Raw genomic sequence first — 25,059 nt, 5'->3', positions numbered from 1 at the left:
CCAGAGAACCTGACAGCCTCTGGAACAGGCAGAAGCACAGAGGGGCTGAGGCAGCACCCTGTGTGGGCCGGGGACAGCCGGCCACCTTCCGGACCGGAGGACAGGTGCCCGCCCGGCTGGGGAGGCGACCTAAGCCACAGCAGCAGCGGTCGCCATCTTGGTCCGGGACCCGCCGAACTTAGGAAATTAGTCTGAACAGGTGAGAGGGTGCGCCAGAGAACCTGACAGCTTCTGGAACAGGCGGAAGCACAGAGGCGCTGAGGCAGCACCCTTTGTGGGCCGGGGACAGCCAGCCACCGTCCGGACCGGAGGACAGGTGCCCGCCCAGCTGGGGAGGCGGCCTAAGCCACAGCAGCAGCGGTCGCCATCTTGGTCCGAGACCCGCCGAACTTAGGAAATTAGTCTGAACAGGTGAGAGGGTGTGCCAGAGAACCTGACAGCTTCTGGAACAGGCAGAAGCACAGAGGCGCTGAGGCAGCACCCTGTGTGGGCCGGGGACAGCCGGCCACCTTCCGGACCAGAGGACAGGTGCCCACCCGGCTGGGGAGGCGGCCTAAGCCACAGCAGCAGCGGTCGCCATCTTGGTCCCGGGACTCCAAGGAACTTAGGAATTTAGTCTGCTTAGGTGAGAGTCTGTACCACCTGGGAACTGCCAAAGCAACACACTGTCTGAGAAAGGTCCTGTTTTGGGCCTTCTTCTTCGGCCAGGAGGAGGTCCAAATACAAGATATCTGCGCACCTTCCCTGTAAGAGAGCTTGCCAGCAGAGAGTGCTCTGAGCACTGAAACTCAGAGGAGAGAATCTGTCTCCCAGGTCTGCTGATAGACGGTAACAGAATCACCAGAAGAACAATCTCTAAACAGAGTCAACTATAACTACTAACTCCAGAGATTACCAGATGGCGAAAGGTAAACGGAGGAATCTTACTAACAGGAACCAAGACCACTCACCATCACCAGAACCCAGCACACCCACTTCGCCCAGTCCAGGGAACCCCAACACACCTGAGAACCTAGACCTAGATTTAAAAGCATATCTCATGATGATGGTAGAGGACATCAAGAAGGACTTTAATAAATCACTTAAAGAAATACAGGAGAACACTGCTAAAGAGTTACAAGTCCTTAAAGAAAAACAGGAAAACACAATCAAACAGGTAGAAGTCCTTACAGAAAAAGAGGAAAAAACATACAAACAGGTGATGGAAATGAACAAAACCATACTAGACCTAAAAAGGGAAGTAGACACAATAAAGAAAACTCAAAGCGAGGCAACACTAGAGATAGAAACCCTAGGAAAGAAATCTGGAACCATAGATTTGAGCATCAGCAACAGAATACAAGAGATGGAAGAGAGAATCTCAGGTGCAGAAGATTCCATAGAGAACATCGGCACAACAATCAAAGAAAATGGAAAATGCAAAAAGATCCTAACTCAAAATATCCAGGAAATCCAGGACAAAATAAGAAGACCAAACGTACGGATAATAGGAGTGGATGAGAATGAAGATTTTCAACTCAAAGGTCCAGCAAACATCTTCAACAAAATTATTGAAGAAAACTTCCCAAATCTAAAGAATGAGATGCATATGAACATACAAGAAGCCTACAGAACTCCAAATAGACTGGACCAGAAAAGAAATTCCTCCCGACACATAATAATCAGAACATCAAATGCACTAAATAAAGATAGAATACTAAAAGCAGTAAGGGAAAAAGGTCAAGTAACATATAAAGGCAAGCCTATCAGAATTACACCAGATTTTTCACCAGAGACTATGAAAGCCAGAAGAGCCTGGACAGATGTTATACAGACACTAAGAGAACACAAACTGCAGCCCAGGCTACTATACCCAGCCAAACTCTCAATTATCATAGAGGGAGAAACCAAAGTATTCCACGACAAAACCAAATTCACGCATTATCTCTCCACGAATCCAGCCCTTCAAAGGATAATAACAGAAAAAAACCAATACAAGAACGGGAACAACGCCCTAGAAAAAACAAGAAGGTAATCCCTCAACAAACCTAAAAGAAGACAGCCACAAGAACAGAATGCCACCTTTAACAACTAAAATAACAGGAAGCAACAATTACTTTTCCTTAATATCTCTTAACATCAATGGTCTCAACTCGCCAATAAAAAGACATAGACTAACAAACTGGCTACACAAACAAGACCCAACATTTTGCTGCTTACAGGAAACTCATCTCAGAGAAAAAGATAGACACTACCTCAGAATGAAAGGCTGGAAAACAATTTTCCAAGCAAATGGTATGAAGAAACAAGCAGGAGTAGCCATCCTAATATCTGATAAGATTGACTTCCAACCCAAAGTCATCAAAAAAGACAAGGAGGGACACTTCATTCTCATCAAAGGTAAAATCCTCCAAGAGGAACTCTCAATTCTGAATATCTATGCTCCAAATACAAGAGCAGCCACATTCACTAAAGAAACTTTAGTAAAGCTCAAAGCACACATTGCGCCTCACACAATAATAGTGGGAGACTTCAACACACCACTTTCACCAATGGACAGATCATGGAAACAGAAACTAAACAGGGACACACTGAAACTAACAGAAGTGATGAAACAAATGGATCTGACAGATATCTACAGAACATTTTATCCTAAAACAAAAGGATATACCTTCTTCTCAGCACCTCATGGTACCTTCTCCAAAATTGACCACATAATAGGTCACAAATCAGGCCTCAACAGATTCAAAAATATTGAAATTGTCCCATGTATCCTATCAGATCACCATGCACTAAGGCTGATCTTCAATAACAAAATAAATAACAGAAAGCCAACATTCACATGGAAACTGAACAACACTCTTCTCAATGATACCTTGGTCAAGGAAGGAATAAAGAAAGAAATTAAAGACTTTTTAGAGTTTAATGAAAATGAAGCCACAACGTACCCAAACCTTTGGGACACAATGAAAGCATTTCTAAGAGGGAAACTCATAGCTATGAGTGCCTTCAAGAAAAAACGGGAGAGAGCACATACTAGCAGCTTGACAACACATCTAAAAGCTCTAGAAAAAAAGGAAGCAAATTCACCCAAGAGGAGTAGACGGCAGGAAATAATCAAACTCAGGGGTGAAATCAACCAAGTGGAAACAAGAAGAACTATTCAAAGAATTAACCAAACGAGGAGTTGGTTCTTTGAGAAAATCAACAAGATAGATAAACCCTTAGCTAGACTCACTAAAGGGCACAGGGACAAAATCCTAATTAACAAAATCAGAAATGAAAAGGGAGACATAACAACAGATCCTGAAGAAATCCAAAACACAATCAGATCCTTCTACAAAAGGCTATACTCAACAAAACTGGAAAACCTGGACGAAATGGACAAATTTCTGGACAGATACCAGGTACCAAAGTTGAATCAGGATCAAGTTGACCTTCTAAACAGTCCCATATCCCCTAAAGAAATAGAAGCAGTTATTAATAGTCTCCCAGCCAAAAAAAGCCCAGGACCAGACGGGTTTAGTGCAGAGTTCTATCAGACCTTCAAAGAAGATCTAACTCCAGTTCTGCACAAACTTTTTCACAAGATAGAAGTAGAAGGTATTCTACCCAACTCATTTTATGAAGCCACTATTACTCTGATACCTAAACCACAGAAAGATCCAACAAAGATAGAGAACTTCAGACCAATTTCTCTTATGAACATCGATGCAAAAATTCTTAATAAAATTCTCGCTAACCGAATCCAAGAACACATTAAAGCAATCATCCATCCTGACCAAGTAGGTTTTATTCCAGGGATGCAGGGATGGTTTAATATACGAAAATCCATCAATGTAATCCATTATATAAACAAACTCAAAGACAAAAACCACATGATCATCTCGTTAGATGCAGAAAAAGCATTTGACAAGATCCAACACCCATTCATGATAAAAGTTCTGGAAAGATCAGGAATTCAAGGCCAATACCTAAACATGATAAAAGCAATCTACAGCAAACCAGTAGCCAACATCAAAGTAAATGGAGAGAAGCTGGAAGCAATCCCACTAAAATCAGGGACTAGACAAGGCTGCCCACTTTCTCCCTACCTTTTCAACATAGTACTTGAAGTATTAGCCAGAGCAATTCGACAACAAAAGGAGATCAAGGGGATACAAATTGGAAAAGAGGAAGTCAAAATATCACTTTTTGCAGATGATATGATAGTATATATAAGTGACCCTAAAAATTCCAACAGAGAACTCCTAAACCTGATAAACAGCTTCGGTGAAGTAGCTGGATATAAAATTAACTCAAACAAGTCAATGGCCTTTCTCTACACAAAGAATAAACAGGCTGAGAAAGAAATTAGGGAAACAACACCCTTCTCAATAGCCACAAATAATATAAAATATCTCGGCGTGACTCTAACGAAGGAAGTGAAAGATCTGTATGATAAAAACTTCAAGTCCCTGAAGAAAGAAATTAAAGAAGATCTCAGAAGATGGAAAGATCTCCCATGCTCATGGATTGGCAGGACCAACATTGTAAAAATGGCTATCTTGCCAAAAGCAATCTACAGATTCAATGCAATCCCCATTAAAATTCCAACTCAATTCTTCAACGAACTAGAAGGAGCAATTTGCAAATTCATCTGGAATAACAAAAAACCGAGGATAGCAAAAAGTCTTCTCAAGGATAAAAGAACCTCTGGTGGAATCACCATGCCTGACCTAAAGCTTTACTACAGAGCAATTGTGATAAAAACTGCATGGTACTGGTATAGAGACAGACAAGTGGACCAATGGAATAGAATTGAAGACCCAGAAATGAACCCACACACCTATGGTCACTTGATCTTCGACAAGGGAGCCAAAACCATCCAGTGGAAGAAAGACAGCATTTTCAACAATTGGTGCTGGCACAACTGGTTGTTATCATGTAGAAGAATGCGAATCGATCCATACTTATCTCCTTGTACTAAGGTCAAATCTAAGTGGATCAAGGAACTTCACATAAAACCAGAGACACTGAAACTTATAGAGGAGAAAGTGGGGAAAAGCCTTGAAGATATGGGCACAGGGGAAAAATTCCTGAACAGAACAGCAATGGCTTGTGCTGTAAGATCGAGAATTGACAAATGGGACCTAATGAAACTCCAAAGTTTCTGCAAGGCAAAAGACACTGTCTATAAGACAAAAAGACCACCAACAGACTGGGAAAGGATCTTTACCTATCCTAAATCAGATAGGGGACTAATATCCAACATATATAAAGAACTCAAGAAGGTGGACCTCAGAAAATCAAATAACCCCCTTAAAAAATGGGGCTCAGAACTGAACAAAGAATTCTCACCTGAGGAATACCGAATGGCAGAGAAGCACCTGAAAAAATGTTCAACATCCTTAATCATCAGGGAAATGCAAATCAAAACAACCCTGAGATTCCACCTCACACCAGTGAGAATGGCTAAGATCAAAAATTCAGGTGACAGCAGATGCTGGCGAGGATGTGGAGAAAGAGGAACACTCCTCCATTGTTGGTGGGATTGCAGGCTTGTACAACCACTCTGGAAATCAGTCTGGCGGTTCCTCAGAAAATTGGACATAGTACTACCGGAGGATCCAGCAATACCTCTCCTGGGCATATATCCAGAAGAAGCCCCAACTGGTAAGAAGGACACATGCTCCACTATGTTCATAGCAGCCTTATTTATAATAGCCAGAAACTGGAAAGAACCCAGATGCCCCTCAACAGAGGAATGGATACAGAAAATGTGGTACATCTACACAATGGAGTACTACTCAGCTATTAAAAAGAATGAATTTATGAAATTCCTAGCCAAATGGATGGACCTGGAGAGCATCATCCTGAGTGAGGTAACACAATCACAAAGGAACTCACACAATATGTACTCACTGATAAGTGGATACTAGCCCAAAACCTAGGATACCCACGATATAAGATACAATTTCCTAAACACATGAAACTCAAGAAAAATGAAGACTGAAGTGTGGACACTATGCCCCTCCTTAGAAGTGGGAACAAAACACCCATGGAAGGAGTTACAGAAACAAAGTATGGAGCTGAGATGAAAGGATGGACCATGTAGAGACTGCCATATCCAGGGATCCACCCCATAATCAGCTTCCAAATGCTGACACCATTGCATACACTAGCAAGATTTTACTGAAAGGACCCAGATGTAGCTGTCTCTTGTGAGACTATGCCGGGGCCTAGCAAACACAGAAGTGGATGCTCACAGTCAGCTAATGGATGGATCACAGGGCTCCCAATGGAGGAGCTAGAGAAAGTACCCAAGGAGCTAAAGGGAACTTCAACCCTATAGGTGGAACAACATTATGAACTAACCAGTACCCCTGAGCTCTTGACTCTAGCTGCATATGTATCAAAAGATGGCCTAGTCGGCCATCACTGGAAAGAGAGGCCCATTGGACACGCAGACTTTGTGTGCCCCGGTACAGGGGAACGCCAGGGCCAAAGGGGGGGAGTGGGTGGGTAGGGGAGTGGGGGTGGGTGGGTAAGGGGGACTTTTGGTATAGCATTGGAAATGTAAATGAGCTAAATACCTAATAAAAAAAATGAAAAAAAAAAAAGTAATTTTGACCTACTAAAAGCCCCACTTTCTGCTGTCTTGATGAAATATTCTATTTTTAAGGTCCATTGTTTTAGTGACAGCGAACAGTTTCTAGAATAACCAAGAGGGGGGGGGAATATGTGTGTATATCTATGTATCTATGAACTCAAGGGAAACAAATCAGGGGTAAGACGGAGGTGCAGCTTTCCACGGGTTGTTGATCGGGAGGCTCCAGAAGCTCTCAAACGAATCTAGACTATTGCTCCTGCTGTTGCTTTCCCACAAGAACAAGTGGTTAAGAGCCTAACGATGCCACACGTTTTAGTCACAGGACATTGAGAAAGCAAGCTGGAACTGTGCTGGAAGCGTCCTCTCTGCTGGCTAGCCTTCCCTGGGCAGGAAGGGGCTGAGCAGGCTTCTGGGAAGAATTATCATCAATACGCACATAGCTATGGACTCCAGCCAGGGGAGATGCTCCCACTTGTGCTACAGTGGCAAGCCTGTTATGGGGGTAACTAACTGCTTTCTTATTGGACTTGGTGCTGCTCCTTGGGAGGGGATTCACATCTGGTACTGTAAACCTGGCCAATAGCATACAGCTTGGGGTGCAGTCGTAGCCCCCAGTGAGGAAGCTCATGCTGTTATTTTGCTACATAGACATGATGTGCCTGTCAAACTGCCTTCTAAAATAGCCCTGTTGATGCTCACAGAATCATACTGCTGTCTGCTTTAGCAAGAGCAGCTTTTCTGCAGTGGTCAGCAGAGACTGCAGAAACTCGCAACTTGTCAAAGAACAGAGAAGAAATAACTTTGAATGACAAGACATAAGTGGCCCAGCTCTAACACTATCTCCAAGACTTGAAGACCACTGCAGAAAAAAGAATCAGAAAGAGTGTAAGAGCAGAAGGAGGAAAAAAAGTGTGCATGCTGGGCTGGAGAGATGGCTCAGTGGTTAAGAGCACTGACTGCTCTTTCAGAGGTCCTGAGTTTAATTCCCAGCAACCACATGGTGGCTCACAACCATCTGTAATGGGGTCTGATGCCCTCTTCTGGTGTGTCTCAAGATAGCTACAATATTCTCATATAAAATAAATTTTTAAAAAAATCATTAAAATTTTTTTTAAAGAAAAATGTGCATGTCAACTTCTGGACATGACACAGAAGCTGCATTCTAGAACGCACAGAAGCTGTGGTTAAATGCTTAGATCTGTGCAAGATCAGACCCATCAGCATCCTGTCAAGAGAATGTATACACAGATAACAGCTGATAGAGGAGTGAGCTGGTTAGCTGTTTGTCAACTTGACACAAGTAGTGGTCATCTGGAAAGAGGGAAATTCAATTGAGAAGAATGCCTCCTTCACGTTCGCCTATGATCATGTCTGTGCATATATTCTAGGTTAGTGATTGATGAGGAAGGGCCCAGAGCACTGGGAGTGGTACCACCCTTGAGCAGGTGATTGGTTATTGTCAAAAAGCAGGCTGAGCAAGCCAATAAACAGCCTTCTTCCCTTGCTTCTGCTTCAGTTCCTGCCTCCAGGTTCCTGTTTGGAGTTCCTGCACTGACTTCCCTTCATGTGAACTTGAAGTATAAAATGAAATAAACCCTTTCTGCCCCAAGGTGCTTTTGGTCATGGTGTTTACCATAGCAGTAGCAAAGCAGAACAAGAAAGACTTTCCCATCATTTGGTATAAACAAGTTCCCACGCAGGGTCCTGTAAACACACACACACACACACACATACACACTCATGCATGTAGAGTGGTAGAAAGACCGGCTGCTTTGGAAGATGGAAGAGATTAATGGAGGAGAACACGGTTGAAATGCATGTTCACGTATAATAGACATGTTATAATAAAACCCATACCATTATGAATAATATATGCCAACTAAAAAAACTCTACGAGAAAAAGTTTAGTGGAATAGGTCACTCTAATACAGTTAAAGCTATAGGCACGTATAGAGGATCCTTGGAACCTGGCTCTTAAATTTTATCTTAAATCATCATGGAAAGGAACATTCTAGAATGTTAGACTTGAGAAAGCCCAAAGCACAACATCCCTCACTCTGTGCTTCTGTCTCACAGTCCTATTGACTCAGGAGCCCACCAGTCACAAAAATCTCATTTAGAAAGGCACAGGACAGCTAATTCTATGTGTCAACATAACTGAGTCATGACCAGAAAGCTGGTAAAATGTTACTTCCAAGTGTGTCTGACAAGGTGTTCCTGGAGGAGATGAGCATTTCAAGATACAGATGAACAAAGACAACCCTCTCTCATCAGTGTGTCTGGACTTAGCCCACCTCCTCAAGAGGAGTAGAAACATAAAACGAAGACAGGCTAATCCAAGCTCTGCTTGAGCTGAGGCACTCAACTCTCTTGTCTTGAAACATCAGAATGTCAGATTCTGGGCTTGCATGTGCTGTCAGTTACCTACTCATTCCCTGCCCAGGTCCTTGAGCCACTGGACTCAGAATAAAAGATGTACCATCTACTACCCTGGTCATCAGGCAGTTGGTTTCAAGCTGAACTATATTACCGGTATTGTTGGGCTACCAGTTTGCATACTGCAGTTGGTAAGAGGTCCTGAACTCCACAATCATGTGATGAATCCCCACATCAAAGTCCCTAACTATCAAGTTCTTTCTCTAGAGAATCCTGATTAGTAAAATCACTATTAATTAAACATACCCAAAGTACAGAGATCATTTGCGGAAAGTCAAGCTTTCCTAAGATGGATAAAAAGCAGTGTATAAATCTGTGCATTGAATGAGTTTACACGAGGGAAGGCAAACTACAGTCCATGGGCCAAATTGAGCCACTGACTTCTGAGACAGCCTCATACCTGATTCATCATTTTGTGATGGTTTTTAAACTACAGGAAATGTGCAAGTGTGTCTATGTCCTTACTAACATGCTTCCTACATATACATTCAGAAACAGCCTGGCAACCCATGAGTAACAGCCTTTAAATTGTGACCTGATCTAGAAATGCCTTTATATTTTCTGACATTTAAAAAGTTTTTAGAGATTCGTTTGTTTTTTTTTTTTTTATTTATGTGTATGTGTTATGGATAGCCCTGGGGCTAATTATATTTGATGTTAATTCTGTTCTCCTGTGAGTGGCTATAAACAAGGAATGAGTCAGCACTCAGGTGATTTCCTTTAAACCTGCTTCCCACCTTAATTTGTAAAATAAAGGAGAGCTGATGATTGAGGCAGGCAAAAGGGAAGGTGGAGCAGAAGGCTGGGAGGAGATTTACCACAACATGTACCTGTCTATGTATATGTCATACTTTTGAGGTGTCTGAAGAGGCCAAAAGAGGTTGTCAGATCCCCGGAACTTAGAGTTAGCAGGCAGTTGTGAGCCTCCAAATATGGGTGGTAGGAGCTGAATTCAAGTTCTTTGGAATATCAGCAAGAGCTCTTACCCACTGAGCCATCTCTGCAGCCTGATATGGTAACTTTAAAGAATGGAAGCAATGATGTAAATTTTTCACTGACTGCTGATATAAACAGGTCACACCAATCAAAGTGTTGATAGCTGGAGTCTGTTTAGTTTATTGATAACTCTTTTCCATTATCTTAACAGATGCAAAACAGATTACACAAGTCAAAACAGCTTCATGAACAAATGAACACAAATTGGACTTCAGAGAGTCTTTCTGCCTGGGTTCAGGCTAATGTGTACCCTCTATATTAATATAAGGTTGAGCCAATCACATTTGCAGAACTTCTGTTTCATCATTTGTAGTTGGATGACAACAGTGTACTGATCTCACAGGGTTGTTATAGGAAGTAAAATTTTTAGCTCATTAAAGAACTTAAGGGGCTGGAGAGATGGCTCAGTGGTTAAGAGTGCCGACTGCTCTTCTGAAGGTCATGAGTTCAAATCCCAGCAACCACATGATGGCTCACAACTATCTGTAATGAGATCTGATGCCCTATTCTGGGGTGTCTGAAGACAGCTACAGTATACTTACATATAGTAAATAAATAAATCTTTAAGATCAATGGAATAGAATTGAAGACCCAGAAATGAATCCACACAGCTATGGTCACTTGATCTTTGACAAGGGTGCTAAAACCACCCAGTGGAAAAAAGACAGCATTTTCAACAAATGATCCTGGCACAACTGGCAGTTATCATGTAGAAGAATGTGAATTGATCCATTCTTATCTCCTTGTACAAAGCTCAAGTCTAAGTGGATCAAAGACCTCCACATAAGACCAGAGATACTGAAATTAATAGAGGAGAAAGTAGGGGAAAGCCTCAAAGATATGGGCACAGAGGAAAAATTCCTAAACAGAACAGCAATGGCTTGTGCTGTAAGATCAAGAATTGATAAATGGTACCTCATAAAATTGCAAAGCTTCTATAAGGCAAAAGACACTGTCAATAAGACAAAAAGGCCACCAACAGATTGGGAAAGGATTTTTACCAATCCTAAATCTGATAGGGAACTGATATCCAATATATACAAAGAGCTCAAGAAGCTGGACTCCAGAAATTCAAATAACCCCATTAAAAATGGGGTTCAAAGCTAAACAAAGAATTCTCAACTGAGGAATACTGAATGGCTGAGAAGCATCTGAAAAATGTTCAACATCCTTAATCATCAGGGAAATGCAAATCAAAACAACCTCACACCAGTCAGAATGGCTAAGATCAAAAATTCAGGTGACAGCAGATGCTGGCAAGAATGTGGAGAAAGAGGAACATTCACCCACTGCTGGTGGGATTGCAAGCTTGTACAACCACTTTGGAAGTCAGTCTGGAGGTTCCTCAGAAAATTGGACATACTACTACCGGAAGATCCAACAATACCTCTCCTGGGCATATACCCAGAAGAAGTTCCAACTGGTAATAAGAACACATGCTCCACTATGTTCATAGCTGCCTTATTTATAATAGCCAGAAGCTGGAAAGAACCCAGATGTCCCTCAACAGAAGAATGGATACAGAAAATGTGGTACATTTACACAATGGAGTACTACTCAGCAATTAAAAACAATGAATTTATGAAATTCTTGGACAAATGGATGCATCTGGAGGATATCAACCTTAGTGAGGTAACCCAATCACAAAAGAAGTCATTAGATATGCACTCACTGATAAGTGGATATGAGCCCAGAAACATAGAACACCCAAGATACAATTTGCAAAACACAAGAAAATCAAGAAGGGGGAAGACCAATGGGTGGATACTTCATTCCTCCTTAGATTGGGAACAAAATATCCATGAAAGGAGTTACAGAGACAAAGTTTGGAGCTAAGATGAAAGGATGGATTATCCAGAGACTACCCCACCCGGGGAACCATCCCATAATCAGCCACCAAACCCAGACACTATTGCACAATGCCAGAAAGATTTTGCTGAAGGGACCCTGTGATAGCTGTCTCATATGAGGCTATGCCAGTGCCTGGCAAAGATGACACAGTCATCTATAAGATGGAACACAGGGCCCTCAATGGAGAAGCTAGAGAAAGCACACAAGGAGCTGAAGGGGTCTGCAACCCTATAGATGGAACAACAATATGAACTAACCAGTACCCTCAGAGCTTGTATCTGTAGCTGCATATGTAGCAGAAGATGGCCTAGTTGGCCATCACTGGGAAGAGAGGCCCCTTGGTTTTGCAAACTTTATATGGCCCAAAACAAGGGACTGCTAGGGCCAAGAAGCAGGAGTGGGTGGGTAGGGGAGCAGGGTGGAGGGAGGATATAGGGAACTTTCAGAATAGCATTTGAAATGTATATAAAGAAAATATCTAATAATAAATAAATAAATAAATAACTTAAAACAATGTTGGTTCTCAGTATAAGTTATTATTGTCTAATCCCTCTATGTGTGTTTTAGAGAAGAAATACATCGTGGATTGAGAATGAATTACTTTTCTTGCCATAATATGAAAAGCCTGTAAAATTTGATGGGTAAATAACATGAAAAAACAAATATTTGTAAAGTAACTACGTGTTTGGACTCTGTGCTAGGTTTATTTATTTATTTATTTATTTATTTCTCTTGTCCCTTTGACATATGGTTGTTATCTGGAGGGGTGGGGGACATTAGTGATAAAATGTCTCCAGAAGATTGGGCTGCAGACTGTCCTATAGGCATTTTCTTAATTCGTGGCTGATGTGGGAAGGCCCAGCCCATGGTGGGTGGTGCCACCCGTGGGCTGGTAATCCTGAGTGCTGTACAAAATTAGGCTGAGTAAGCCATGGAGAGCAAGCCGGTAAGCAGTACTCCTTCATGGCTTCTGCATCAGTTCCTGCCTCCAGATTCCTGTCCTGTTTAAGTTCTTGTCCTAACTTCCCTCAGTGATGTATGGCTACCTGGACATATAAATGAAAGAATCCCAATCCTCCCAAATTTTTTTTTGGTCATAGTATTTTATCATAGCAACAGGAATCCTAACTAAGACAGACTGGCTGTGTAGACTCAGGGAGCGAATGTCCATTTAGAATATCCAAGGATCTTGAATCACTTCAGAGAATAAAAACATCCAACCAACCAACCAACCAAACAAACAAACAAAGAAAACAAAAACCAAATACAGGACAATATCAAATCCAAATGGTATCCTGTATTCTTGTACTGCAATGGTGTAATGGGCATTTTATTATCAGGCCTAGCTTTGTAGTTACTGTCATTAAGTTCAATGTCCAACTTGAGAAAAGACTGACTACAGAGAAGAAACACTTCTAAAATCTAAGGTGAAGTTATAATAAGTTTGTTCTCTTGATTTTCTTTTACACTGAATATTGCTCATTCAAATCATAACCTTGGTGTAGTCCAAATTAGTCTTGACTATACTCAGAGAACTGCAAAGTTAAGCCTTGAAGGCATACAATTATCGGTGACCATATACGGAAATTATCATTTGCTTTTAAAAAATCAGGTTCTAATCATATATTTTATCTAGTTTGAATCATTCGTCTTAGGTCAAATCATATTTTTTAATCAAAATGAAATTAAGGTGATATTGTTTAAACAATGAAGTCATTTTTCAAAGAATGTGAATTAAGCTATTCAAGTATTTTTGTAGGAAGTAAAGGTGGCACTAGAGGTGCCAACTCTGCACTAGTGCTTAATTTAAAATAATAAACTGACAATTGAGTGATATAACCTGACCCCAGACAATCTGCATCTCAGTCTACAACTGCAACTTCAGAATTCTTGTGACAATTTAAACAAACCTTGTGCAAGCATTTCTAAAAGTTTAATATAGTAACATCCTCATAACAAAAAAAATTGTTCAAATCTCCATTCCAGAAATGGAAGCCATCACCACCCTGATACTTTTTTATGTGCCTCCCCCTGGTAAATATAACTTTTATTCACCTGATGTAAATGTCATCTCAGAGGCTTACTGCTGAATAAGCTCACACTTTCTAGTTCTTTTTGAGCTCTGGCTGGCGTTTTACCTCAGCTCTTTTGGCCCAAATCCTCTCCAAGCCAAGAGATTCAATCTGACTTCTCTAGGCTTCTCACTGAATTGCTCTGTTTGGCCTCAGACTAACTCTGACAATTTGTTCAAATCATCTGGCTCCTTCTCATTCTTTGGCTTCAACTGCCTCAGCTACATGAACTGAACAGAACTCATCTCTACTGCACTGCCTCCTGTACTGACTGGTTAAAATGAACTCAACTCACTGAGAAACTAAAATTTCTCTCCCCAAGCTGCCCTTAAGTAGTTTTTCTCCTGCGAGTTGGGCAGATCCTTTCTCTGACTCATGATGTCAAATCTTTCTCTGATTTATCACTTTGTCTGTCCCTCAATTGTTTGGGATTAAAGGTGTGCATGTAGACATGTCTGCATTCTAAAGGTCTAGGCCTAGACCTAGAAGGTCTTTAAGAAGTGATCAAAGCAGCCATGTTGCTAGATTAAAATTCCTCTACATGTCCCCAACACACACACACACACACACACACACACACACACACACACACTCCCTGCTAATAAAATATTGAAGGAAAAGATCTAGCTCTTTGTTTCTCAGTCCCTGCCTGCATCAGGCCTCCCCTCTTAGTGGCTAGGGATTTTCTAACATTGACCTATTTCTGCCCACACCTCAAAGGCAAGCTGAACACAAAGCAGCTATAAGGGCTCCCTCAACTTGGTTCTCTGAATATCGTTGTATAAAGCAGCAATGGGGAAAGATCAGTTACGCATCTCTTCATTGTGAAAGCAGCCTAACTATGACATGCAGAGCTAACGCTGTCTTCTGCACAGCCATCCAAGGTCTGCCTCCCAAATTCTATCAACCACATGGCAGCCTTTCAGGTTTCACTCAGAGTGTTCTTTCCTCCATGGGACAATCCTCTGGTCTGTCAATGGTCTCTATCCGTTCAAAAGATCTGATTCTGGACTTTTCCCTGTAAACTGTTGCTATGACTGTCTAGTTCTACAACTAAGTTCCATAACCACATTAAGTAACACGTTATCTTATTATATATCACACTATGAGATAAAACCAACATTCTGGCTCATTTAAGGCACGTATGCACTTTTTCATGTCAATCGCTTATCAGGCCTATGCTTATGTAATAGAGTTTTAAAAATCTAACAGCTAGGACTGAAAAGATAGATAGGTCAGTGATTAAGAGTACTGACTGCTATTCCAGAGGACCTGGGTTCAGTTCCCAGTGCCCACATTGCAGTTCACAACTGTCTGTAACTCCAGTTGCAGAGGACCCAATACCCTCTCACAGATATATATGCAAGCAAAACGCCAATGTATATAAGATAAAAATAAATAAATTATTCTATAAAATCTAAAGGCGATCTGTCACTTGTCCATATCATACTTGTTTATTGAATTTAACTCTTTTCACACCTTGTTTCAGGTACTACTTAGGAGATATATTCCACTAGGTCAGGATCAAATATGAATTGAAAAAATTCACATTTGGCATTTTTTATCCAAGTTACTACTGAAAATACTGAAGAGGGTATGATGTAGGAAGGAAGCTAGTGATACCGACACACACACATACACACATTGACATATTGCCTACTTCTGCCAGTACAGAGCTAACAATGTCTTTTCAGAAGGTGAAGGCAAACATATTAAGATGAAAACAGCAAGTGTTCGCCAAAAGGAGTTTTATGTTGTAAAACTCAGCTTATTAAAATCTCTTCAGAAAATGGAAAGGAATACATTTTCCAGTGGCTTGAACATTTTTCTTAACCAAACTCACTAAGACAGGAATAACTTGAAAAGACCAGCTGACAGATCCAGAAGACCCTTGGTACCTCCCACAAGACTGAGATTGATGGAGATGAAACACTGTTTGATATTTACTAGGAAATGAACAGCCTGACATGAATGAACAGAAATCCAAATTGGAGCTGTTGAGAAATCCACTGTTGTTTGGTGAAGTCACAGAATTAATCTGTATTTTTAATTTTACATCTCTTTGAGGAGTTTTTCAAGCACCAGGCCAGCAGTTGAGATTTCATGACACCATAACAACATGATAGCAAAGATGTTTTACCAAAAGTAACCTGATATATAGAGAGAAACACCAAATGAGGACTGGTAAAAAGAAAAGAAAATGGAACCAGAAGATTTGAGTTTTTATTCAGATCTCTAACATCATGATGGTTTAAAGCAAAACAAAACCACAAAGCCACTGTAGAAAATAATATAAGTAAAAGGTACCTATTTAGCCCTCATTAAAACATTGTTTCTCCTAGTGAATTGTAAGTTCCTTAAGTGAGACTCGTTTTTTATTTCTAGTCTCTGTACCTGTATAATCTGACACATGGAATGTGCTAACCTCTACAAATCAATGGCTACCCAGAAAAAACAAACCAACAGACAAAAAAACAGTACAAATAAGAAAAGACCATTGGAACTTCATAAGTATTTGGGCAAGACTGATTCTATATTATGAAAATTCAAGCTTAAATTTTATATTAAATATGTGTATAAAATAAGGGGCTGGGGAAATGGCTCAACAGGTAAGAGCAATTGCTGCTCTTCCAGAGGTCGGAGGTTCAATTTCTCGCACCACAGATCAGAACTGTCTTTAACCCCAGTTCCAGGGATCCAGTGCCCAATCCTGCTGTCAGTGAATGCTGCATACAAGTGGTATATAGACATGCATGCAGACGAAAGATCCACAGATATAAACTAATAAAATAAAATAACTTTTAAAAGAAAATAAAAATATATGTAGTAAAATATAAGTGGATCAGGTATTTTATACATCTGCTCATCCTATATGCATACCATGCATAACTGTAGGCCATGAATTGCTTAATGATAGGGATGGTATGTTACAGTCTGAGAACTAGGTCAGCAGCCACAGTGTACTTACAACACTAAGACACTTACGTCACTATTAAGTGGTAAAAATCCTATGGAATCACTTTCTTGTAATCTCATTCTGAAGAACATTACTATATAACAAGACCATATGGAGCTTAATCGTTCTAACATACTACTATATAAACTCAAAAACACCTCCAGTTGGGTTCTCTTCTTGGAAAGAATCACAACCAAAGCGTGAAAGTGAACAGCCAATTCCTACTGAGCCTTATCCAAACTTTGCTTGTTCCCTGAAGTGTTCAGTCTTTCCTGAGAGCAACGTGACACTCTTACCATCAGTCAATGCCTTCCTCTTGACAACCTGAGGAGTTATATCAATTTTATATGTTAAAAAAAAAATCAAGGAAATAAAGGAAACATGTTACCTGGGTTTGTAGAGGGAATAACACAGATGCTTTGTTTGAACTCTTTTGGCCTGAATAAATATTTTCATCCGGGGTTCAAAATACAGAACAGCTGTGTAGGCTCTGAATGACCGTCTCTCTGGAATTCTAAAATAGAGAATTCGAAAGGTCACAGTGTGCAGGGTACCATTCTCTTTGGGAAGATTAAAAAAAAAAAAAGAAATGTTCTACTAGTGCACTCTGTCTTAGTTTTAAACACCATGATCAAGGCAACGAATGTAAGGAACCGGTTACACAGGGTGAGAGTTCATCACGCCAGGGCAGCAGGGCAGCAAGCAGCAGACATGTTGGCTAGGGCAGCAGGTAAGAGCTTCCGTAACAAACCACAAGCAGAAAGCAGAGGGAGTGCTAAGTGGGAATGGCCTGGGCTTTTGAAACTTCAAAGACCACACCCACACCGCTAGTGATACTCCTCCTCCAATAAGGACACACCTCCTTCTCCTTTCCAAACAGCTCTACCAACTGGGCACTACATAGGCAGACATATGGGCCCTGGGCTCAGTCTCTTTCAGATTCCTGTATGCTCTTAGAAACCTTTTCCCAGAACTAACGATGCTGCAAACACAAGCAAATCTTACCACACTCATGGCATTAAGCCTCTGAACAGAAGGCAAACACAGATAACATTTGCTTTGGTCAGAACTAAAATCTGTTGGCAGCTAACCAACTAAGAAGATACATCAGTCACAGGAAAAATACTTTACATTAGCTGGTCCAGTAATTGACGCAGAACAAAAACTAAACAAACAATGTAATCTTCCTGTTCAAACATAACTAAGAGATTGTAGGTCCACGTGAACAAAAGGAATTTCTACTAATCAGTTGTGAAGAGAGAAATAAAATTGGGGGGAAAAGTCTCATTTGCTTTCAGAACATTGAAGGGGACATATAACACTTAACTCCGTACGTAATCAGGTATTAGAGTAAGTTCTTATGGTCAGCTGAGAGAACACTCTAACAGGATGGATGAGTGAAGACAAAGAAGAAAGAAAACAGATCGGAAGAGAAGACAACCAGGAATAAAAAACAGTAAACTGCATGCTCCTGGGAGGTTGCTGGAACACTGTGCCTCTTAGCAGACCTTAAATGTTAGAACCCACTTGTGAGCTGTAAATATTCTCCAAATAGACAAGAAATGCTGGGCAAAAGCAAACCAAGCCAGGCTTAAGAGGTGGCGTTCTGTGCTTCTAAGCTGCAGAAAAGGCTCCGAGATTAAAGAGAAAGCAGGAAGCCATCTCTCTCTGGTTCAGAAGGAGACAGAGATGATGAGGTAAAGCTCTGAGGTCCATCTGAGGGATCTGTTCAGCAGGCACTCAGTCCAAGGGCAGAACTCCAAGGGACTCTGGAAACTGAAGGTGAAGCCCTAAGTAATCCAAGGGTTTTCTGGTAAGATATAATTTCCTTTGGATACCATCTGAAGCTTGATCAAAGATCAAAGGAATTCCTTTCAATTGTTCCAATTTTCTGACATAAATCATGTCAAAGTGCCTAGGATGTGGCTGTTATGCTATAAATATCAATGCACTTTCTAATTTATTTTTAAATTGGCATATGAAGTAATGGGTTTCCTTATTACAGCATGTGCATGCATATGTGTCATTGCTAATACACTTTGAATGCAACAAGAGACACTATCTGCATTACAGTATTGCACTGTGATGCTGCAGTTTCATTTAGTACCCCAGGGGTTAAACAATTAAGTATCCCTTCACTTAGTCGAGAAAAGAAAAACAATAGTTCTTGGGATGCTTATAAACATCCGAAGGAATCCTGCCAGTGTTGAAATATTTTCCCATCCTGTGATTGTAAATCGCCCTGGAGCTGCTAACTCCTATCTGTACACTTCTCAGAATGGACACATTGTTGATACTTCAAGGTTAAAGTCAAGAGTAACTCAGAGAGATTGGGGATTTCAATCAGTGGTCGAGTGCTTGCCAAGCACGCACAAAGCCCTTGGTTCAATTCCCAGTATAGCAAAACAACAGCATAATTTATAGCAGAGTTTATGAAGTGGGGAGGTATGGTGAGAACTCAAAGTTCTGATATACACAGACACACACACCATATGCAAAATGAGAGTAGTATTTCTGTTTGTTTGGAGGCCCAGGATAACTTTTTTTGGAGAAAATCTGTGTAGTCCTGGCACTTGCTATCTCACAGAGATCTTCCTGCCTCTGGCTCCGGAGTACTGGGATTAAAGGCTGTGTACCACCACGCCAATCCTCAGGACAACTATGGCCCTGCAATCCTTTTGCCTCGGCCTCCTTATTACTGGGATTACAGATATGTAACTGTATCTAGATAATACTTCTACCCGTTGATGCTGAATTTATTAATTCAAAAAATGTAGGTAAATATACAGAGCATGTTTGTCAGAGGTCATCAAAACCCTCTGTTTTAGTTACAGTTTTACTCCTGTGAAGAGGCACCATGACCAAGGCAACTCTTGTAAGGAATTTAATTGGAGCTGGTTTATAGGTTCAGAGGTTCAGCCCATTATCAAGGCAGGAGCACAGCAGCATCCAGGCAGGCATGGTGCAGGAGGAGCTGAGAGTTCTACATCTTCATCTGAAGGTTGTTAGCAGAATACTGGCTTCCAGGCAGCTAGGACTAGAGTATTAAAGCCCACTCCTACAGTGATACACCTACTCCAATAAGGCCACACCTCCAAATAGTGCCATTCTCTGGGCCAAACATACAAACCATCACGCCCTCCTTCTCTGGAAGGACTCATGACTAAGCTTTATCACAGGTCTGTAATGAGGATACACGTAGGTGCAGAGGAAGGTGGGGGAGTCTGGGGAAACCCATTTGCCAGCTTCTTACTTTTTTTTTAATTTGTATCCTTTTTTTTTATTGCTAAGATGGAATATCTGATGGAAATAACTTAGAGGAGGAAGGATTTATTTGGGTTCCTAATTCCAGAGACTTCACTCCATGATCACTTGGCCCCATACACTTAGAAAGAACATCATGGCGGCAAGAGTGTGTGGCTTTCCAGTACATGCCTAATCAGGTAGCAGAGAGCCCAATAGGGCGGGGCCTTGTCAACAAACTTCCGAGAGTCCCATCACAATGACCTACTTCCTGCAGCTCCGATTCACTTCCTAAGCTTCCACAACCTCCAGGTAATACTGCCTCATGCTGCAAACCAAGGATTCAGTAAGGATTCAGTACATGAGCCTTTTGGTGAGACAATGCCCAAAGTATAACATTTCCCCTTCATGAAGGTCCACACAGCACTGCCATCCGCAGCTATGAAAACGCAGCAACATATGCACTGTGTCCCATCCGAGGGTAGTTCCTGAAAGACTTAGTATACAAGATCGGGGTTTGTGGGGCTCTAGCAGCATCAGCACCTGCTACCTATTGTGTGTCCAAGTTCCAGAGGGCCAGGAGGAAAATAGGACTTTTATTGTAAGTCATTATCCCAGTTTCATTTCTGTAACTGTGAAAAACATCACGACAAAAAGCAACTTAGCAAAGATAGGAGTGTTTGGCTTATAGTCTCAGGTCAGTTTATTGCTTCCAAGAAGTCATGGCAGGGACTTAAAGCTTCACATCCACTGTCAAGATCCGAGTGAGAATATAACATGGGAATCCTTGCCTACTTCCTCTCATCTTGCTTCTTCCTTTCTCATAGACTTCAGGACTCTCTGCCTAGGGGATAGTGCTGCCCACAATGAGCCCAGCCTTCCTCTATCAACTAACAATCAAGCCTGTCCACCACATGTACATATGCCATACCATGTACATAGGCCAGCCAGATATAATTTCTAATTAAAACTCATTTCCTAGGTGACTGTAGTGTGTGACAAGTTGGCAATTAAAACTGACCAGTTGCAGTCCTGCTCTTTGCATAATCTAGATGTAGTGACTCAAGTTTTCAGTTAAATGAAAGGTTTCTATTGGTATTGGGAACTACCAGAAGCTAGCCATTGGTCAAGCTGATGAGTCAGCTCTTCTGAGGATTGATGCAGGTTTACTTCTTCTCTACTCCTGTCTTTTCTCAAGTTCCTGTTTGTGACAAACATTACAGAACTAGCTCTAATTTCTGAAGTCTGAGGTATAAAGAAAACAGGGCTAAATACACAATGCAAACGGTCTTGTTCTAGGCAAATTAATGTTGTAGCCTCATCTCTTTCCAGCTTGGATAAGCCAACTACTCTCAGTTCTCAAATATGGCTCACACCATCTCATCTCCCAACCACGGGATGTCACTCTTGTTTACTCTTGACTAGTTCTTTTAGACCTCTCTGGATGCACCCTTGAAATCTCACTTCTGTTGAAGTACTTCCCCACCTCCAGAGTGCTAGAGCCTGTGTGAGTCCCTCCTTCTTTACTTCCTGTCCCTGTGACTGTCTATACCTCTGTAATTTTCTCTCCATCAGGTTGTAAATTCCATGCAGTTAGTGACCTCATCCATTAAATAACTGGTTCTTGTGTGAATGAAGGATCATTCACAGCTTCTCTTGCCTAGTTTAGAACAAGCAGCAGAGCATTCCTCCTGTGGTGAGGTCTTTTCATGGAAGATCATCTTCAGTGTTGATGCTATCCAATTGTAAATAAAGCTGTGCACTTGAGGGGCTGACAAAGAAACACCCTGTAGTCAGGATATCTTTAGAAGACAAAGGACTGTCTGCAACTCTCCCTCTGTAAGGACCCTCTTTGCATAAATTCTTCAAGGGCTTTTCTTGTCTCATTTCTACACAAACATCCTTTCTGCCTCTGTGTGCTTTGCCAGGGGAGTTCGTATCTCTATCACTGTGTGGTTTCCTTTTTCATTTTCTATTTAATTAGCTCTGATAAGAAGAAACTGAAGCAAGCCACTCTCCCCATCTCCAGCCCTCCCCACTCAGAGGCACGTGACAAGCAGACGTAAAGAAAAGGCTACTTTAAGGCTGAACCTGCTGCTTGCAGAGTCTGGGGAATATGGTGTAGGAGAAGCAGATTAGAATCAGTGTCCTTTTCTCTGCTTAGACTTGAGAATTCTTAGAAGTCTGCCTGCAATTTGGTTTCCACGGTCTGCTGTGCCATCTGTGCAGTTGTCTTTACCTGACCTGTCCATATTCTTCTATTTCTGGGGCTGTTCCATGTACACCTTAGATGCATGTGGACTGACATAGTGGTCGCACAATAAATAATAATAATAATAATAATAATAGTAATAATAGAACAGGGAAGGACAGTGAGAGCAAGCCACCACAGCCAAGTCTTGCCCTTATCTTCAGATTCAGATCCCTGGGGGTTGGAGTTTAGGAGCATGAATCCCTCAGATTCCTTCCCTCTATGAAGTTTGGAAGTCACAGCTTGGTAGACATAGCTGGCAGAGGTTATGTAGGAAGAGAATCACAAGAAAGGGGGACATACTCATAGGTGTTTGGGAATAGAACACTATCTGAGAAAGCTAACTCCTGTGTATAGGCACAAAGGAACCCAGACAACAGACTCCCATCCAAGCCGTCAACTGAGCTATTCTTGTGGTATAGTATGAATGTCCCACAAAAATCCATGTTAAAACTTAAAGTCCACTGGTGACAACCCCATGGGAACTATAAGAGAAAACTATGTCATTAAATCCATTCATATATTCATACACTAATGGCTTAATAGGTTAGTGGTTATCTCCTGTGCAGGTCTTTTATAAAAATACTTTTGTCTCTGTCTCTCTCACTGTGTGGTCCTCTCAGCTTTGTCTGATTGGGGTGTCATCAGATGGTTTGGGGCACAGTAGAAAGATTCCAACAGAAAGAAGACCTTTATCAGATATAAGCCCATGGTCTTAGATTGCTCAGCTTCCAAATCATGAGTTAAGTAATCCTAGTCTCAATAAATAACCCATCTGTATGTATTCTAGTATAGCAAAAGAAAAATAGGCTAAGGTACCTTATATAGTCTATGGCTAGGTCTTGGGCTCTGAATTCCAGGTACAACATTAAGCTAAGTCTTTTTATAGTGCCTCAGAGGTGTTATATGTTATATATAAAATAGTTATATATGACAACCAAAATTGTGTTCCCATAAAACAGATGAGTTGTTATACGTGACATTAACGAAGTCTATATTATGCACACAAAAGGCTCCATGAAGATTTTTCAACTAGTGTAAATTCTGAACTTGGAACAGACTTACTGAGTGTTAGGTTGTAGATTATACCTAAGAGAAATGTCAACCGCAAGAGGTAACTTCAAAGAAGAGTCCTAAGCGACACGGGGTAACGAAAGTGCTTCTTTTTGCGATGACCACAGGATGTCAGCAGCATGTAAGAACATTCTGGAGCTGTCGCAGTGATGTGTTCCTGCCAGCCTGGCTAAGATGTAAACTAGGGTCATTATGGAAGGCTGCCCAACGATTGCCCATTTAAAAACTGCTGGCAATGTGGCACCTAATTTCAAAACGTGACATAGGACAAAATCCTCACTATTTCTGTGCATTATAACGACATTCTAGAAGCTGGTGGAGGTGGCGTTGAAGAGCCTCAGCCTTGATGAGTTCTAAAGATAAAGCAGGGCTTTATAAGGACAGTCAATTCCACAAGCTCTATTTTCTTCTCCTGGGGGTCAGTGCTTTCATCCAGTGTTCTGTATATTCAGGACATGTAATTTATAATGTTTATAATACACTATGTCATTGAAGGTAATATGAGCACAAGAAATCCTAGTGTAAAACAGAGAAGCTACAATAAGTCATGTGATCAAAACAGACAAACAAACAAACAAACAAAGCCCAAAGCATTAGCAAAAGATGCCTTAGAGGTGATTAGACCTCCAGAGTTTAAAATGGAAGAGACGCCAATTATAACAAAATCCCTCTCACATCATATGGCTCTCCAGTGATCTTCAGGGATGGAGGGCAGTAGAAGCTAGGGCAATAGAAGCTATGACTAAGGCTTCCCAATGCCTTCCTACCATATGCTTAGAAAATCACGCAGACAACAGCATTCCCATTAGTCACTTGAATCTAAGCCATTTGTTGCTCCACATGTACCAGGCACTTAGTTTAGCTTAGTTTCCTATTGTACAAACTAATGACATTGAAATAAATGCCAGAAAGAAGAGCTGTGGGGAGAAGTGGAACACAAGAGTGGGAGCAAACTGCACTGAGATCTTCTACACATCAAGTGCTGCATCTCTTTTAGCTGAACGACATTCACATAAACTAGATGCTGTAGAGCTGTGTTTTATACAAAGGAACACAGAAGTTTAGAACCTTAGACAACTGGTCACCAGAACAACAGCTCTCCATAACCACCTATGTACACATAAACTTGCATTGCTTCAACTTATTCATAGAGATCTGAATTTAATGATCTGGTGGCCCCATTTACTGATCCTGTCTATCACTATACATAGAATAAATTATATCACATTAGGCAGCCAACAGCTCCTAGACATCCAATTAACCCTAATGTTTCTACTGGCAGCCCAGGCTATTAGGTAAAGGAATCTTTATTTATTTATTTATTTTTTAATAAAGACATAAAATCAGGTTGTCAGAGTGAGCATACACATAGTCTCCAGCTGAAACCCAGGATACTATTAGTGTGGCCTGAGAGCTAAGGGCTTGAGGCTGGCCTGAAAGATCTGGGCATCCAAATTATTCACCCAATACAACTGTAGAACAATCAAGCATTCTGTTGGAGTACAGTAGAATGCCAAAGAGACTTTTTGTTTTGTTTTATTAAAGGTTAAAAAAGATTGGTCTAGTAGCTATTTAGGTAACAGGGACAGGTTTAGAGGACCAAGGAGAG

General features: G+C 41.1%; 1 protein-coding gene across 1 annotated transcript in view; it reads right to left on the bottom strand.

Moving 5' to 3' along the window:
- Morc1 (microrchidia 1) overlaps positions 1 to 25,059 on the bottom strand; it is a 199,669-nt gene that overhangs the window by 133,682 nt on the left and 40,928 nt on the right. Inside the window, exon 9 of the mRNA NM_010816.1 lies at positions 17,271 to 17,396. Within this exon, the coding sequence (NP_034946.1) occupies positions 17,271 to 17,396 (126 nt within the window). The remainder of the gene's footprint in view (positions 1 to 17,270; positions 17,397 to 25,059) is intronic.

Source organism: Mus musculus, chromosome 16 (assembly GCF_000001635.26).
Source record: "Mus musculus strain C57BL/6J chromosome 16, GRCm38.p6 C57BL/6J".
Lineage (NCBI taxonomy): Eukaryota > Metazoa > Chordata > Mammalia > Rodentia > Muridae > Mus > Mus musculus.
Note: the sequence above shows the minus strand (reverse complement) of the source record. Positions and strands in the feature narration are given on the sequence as shown.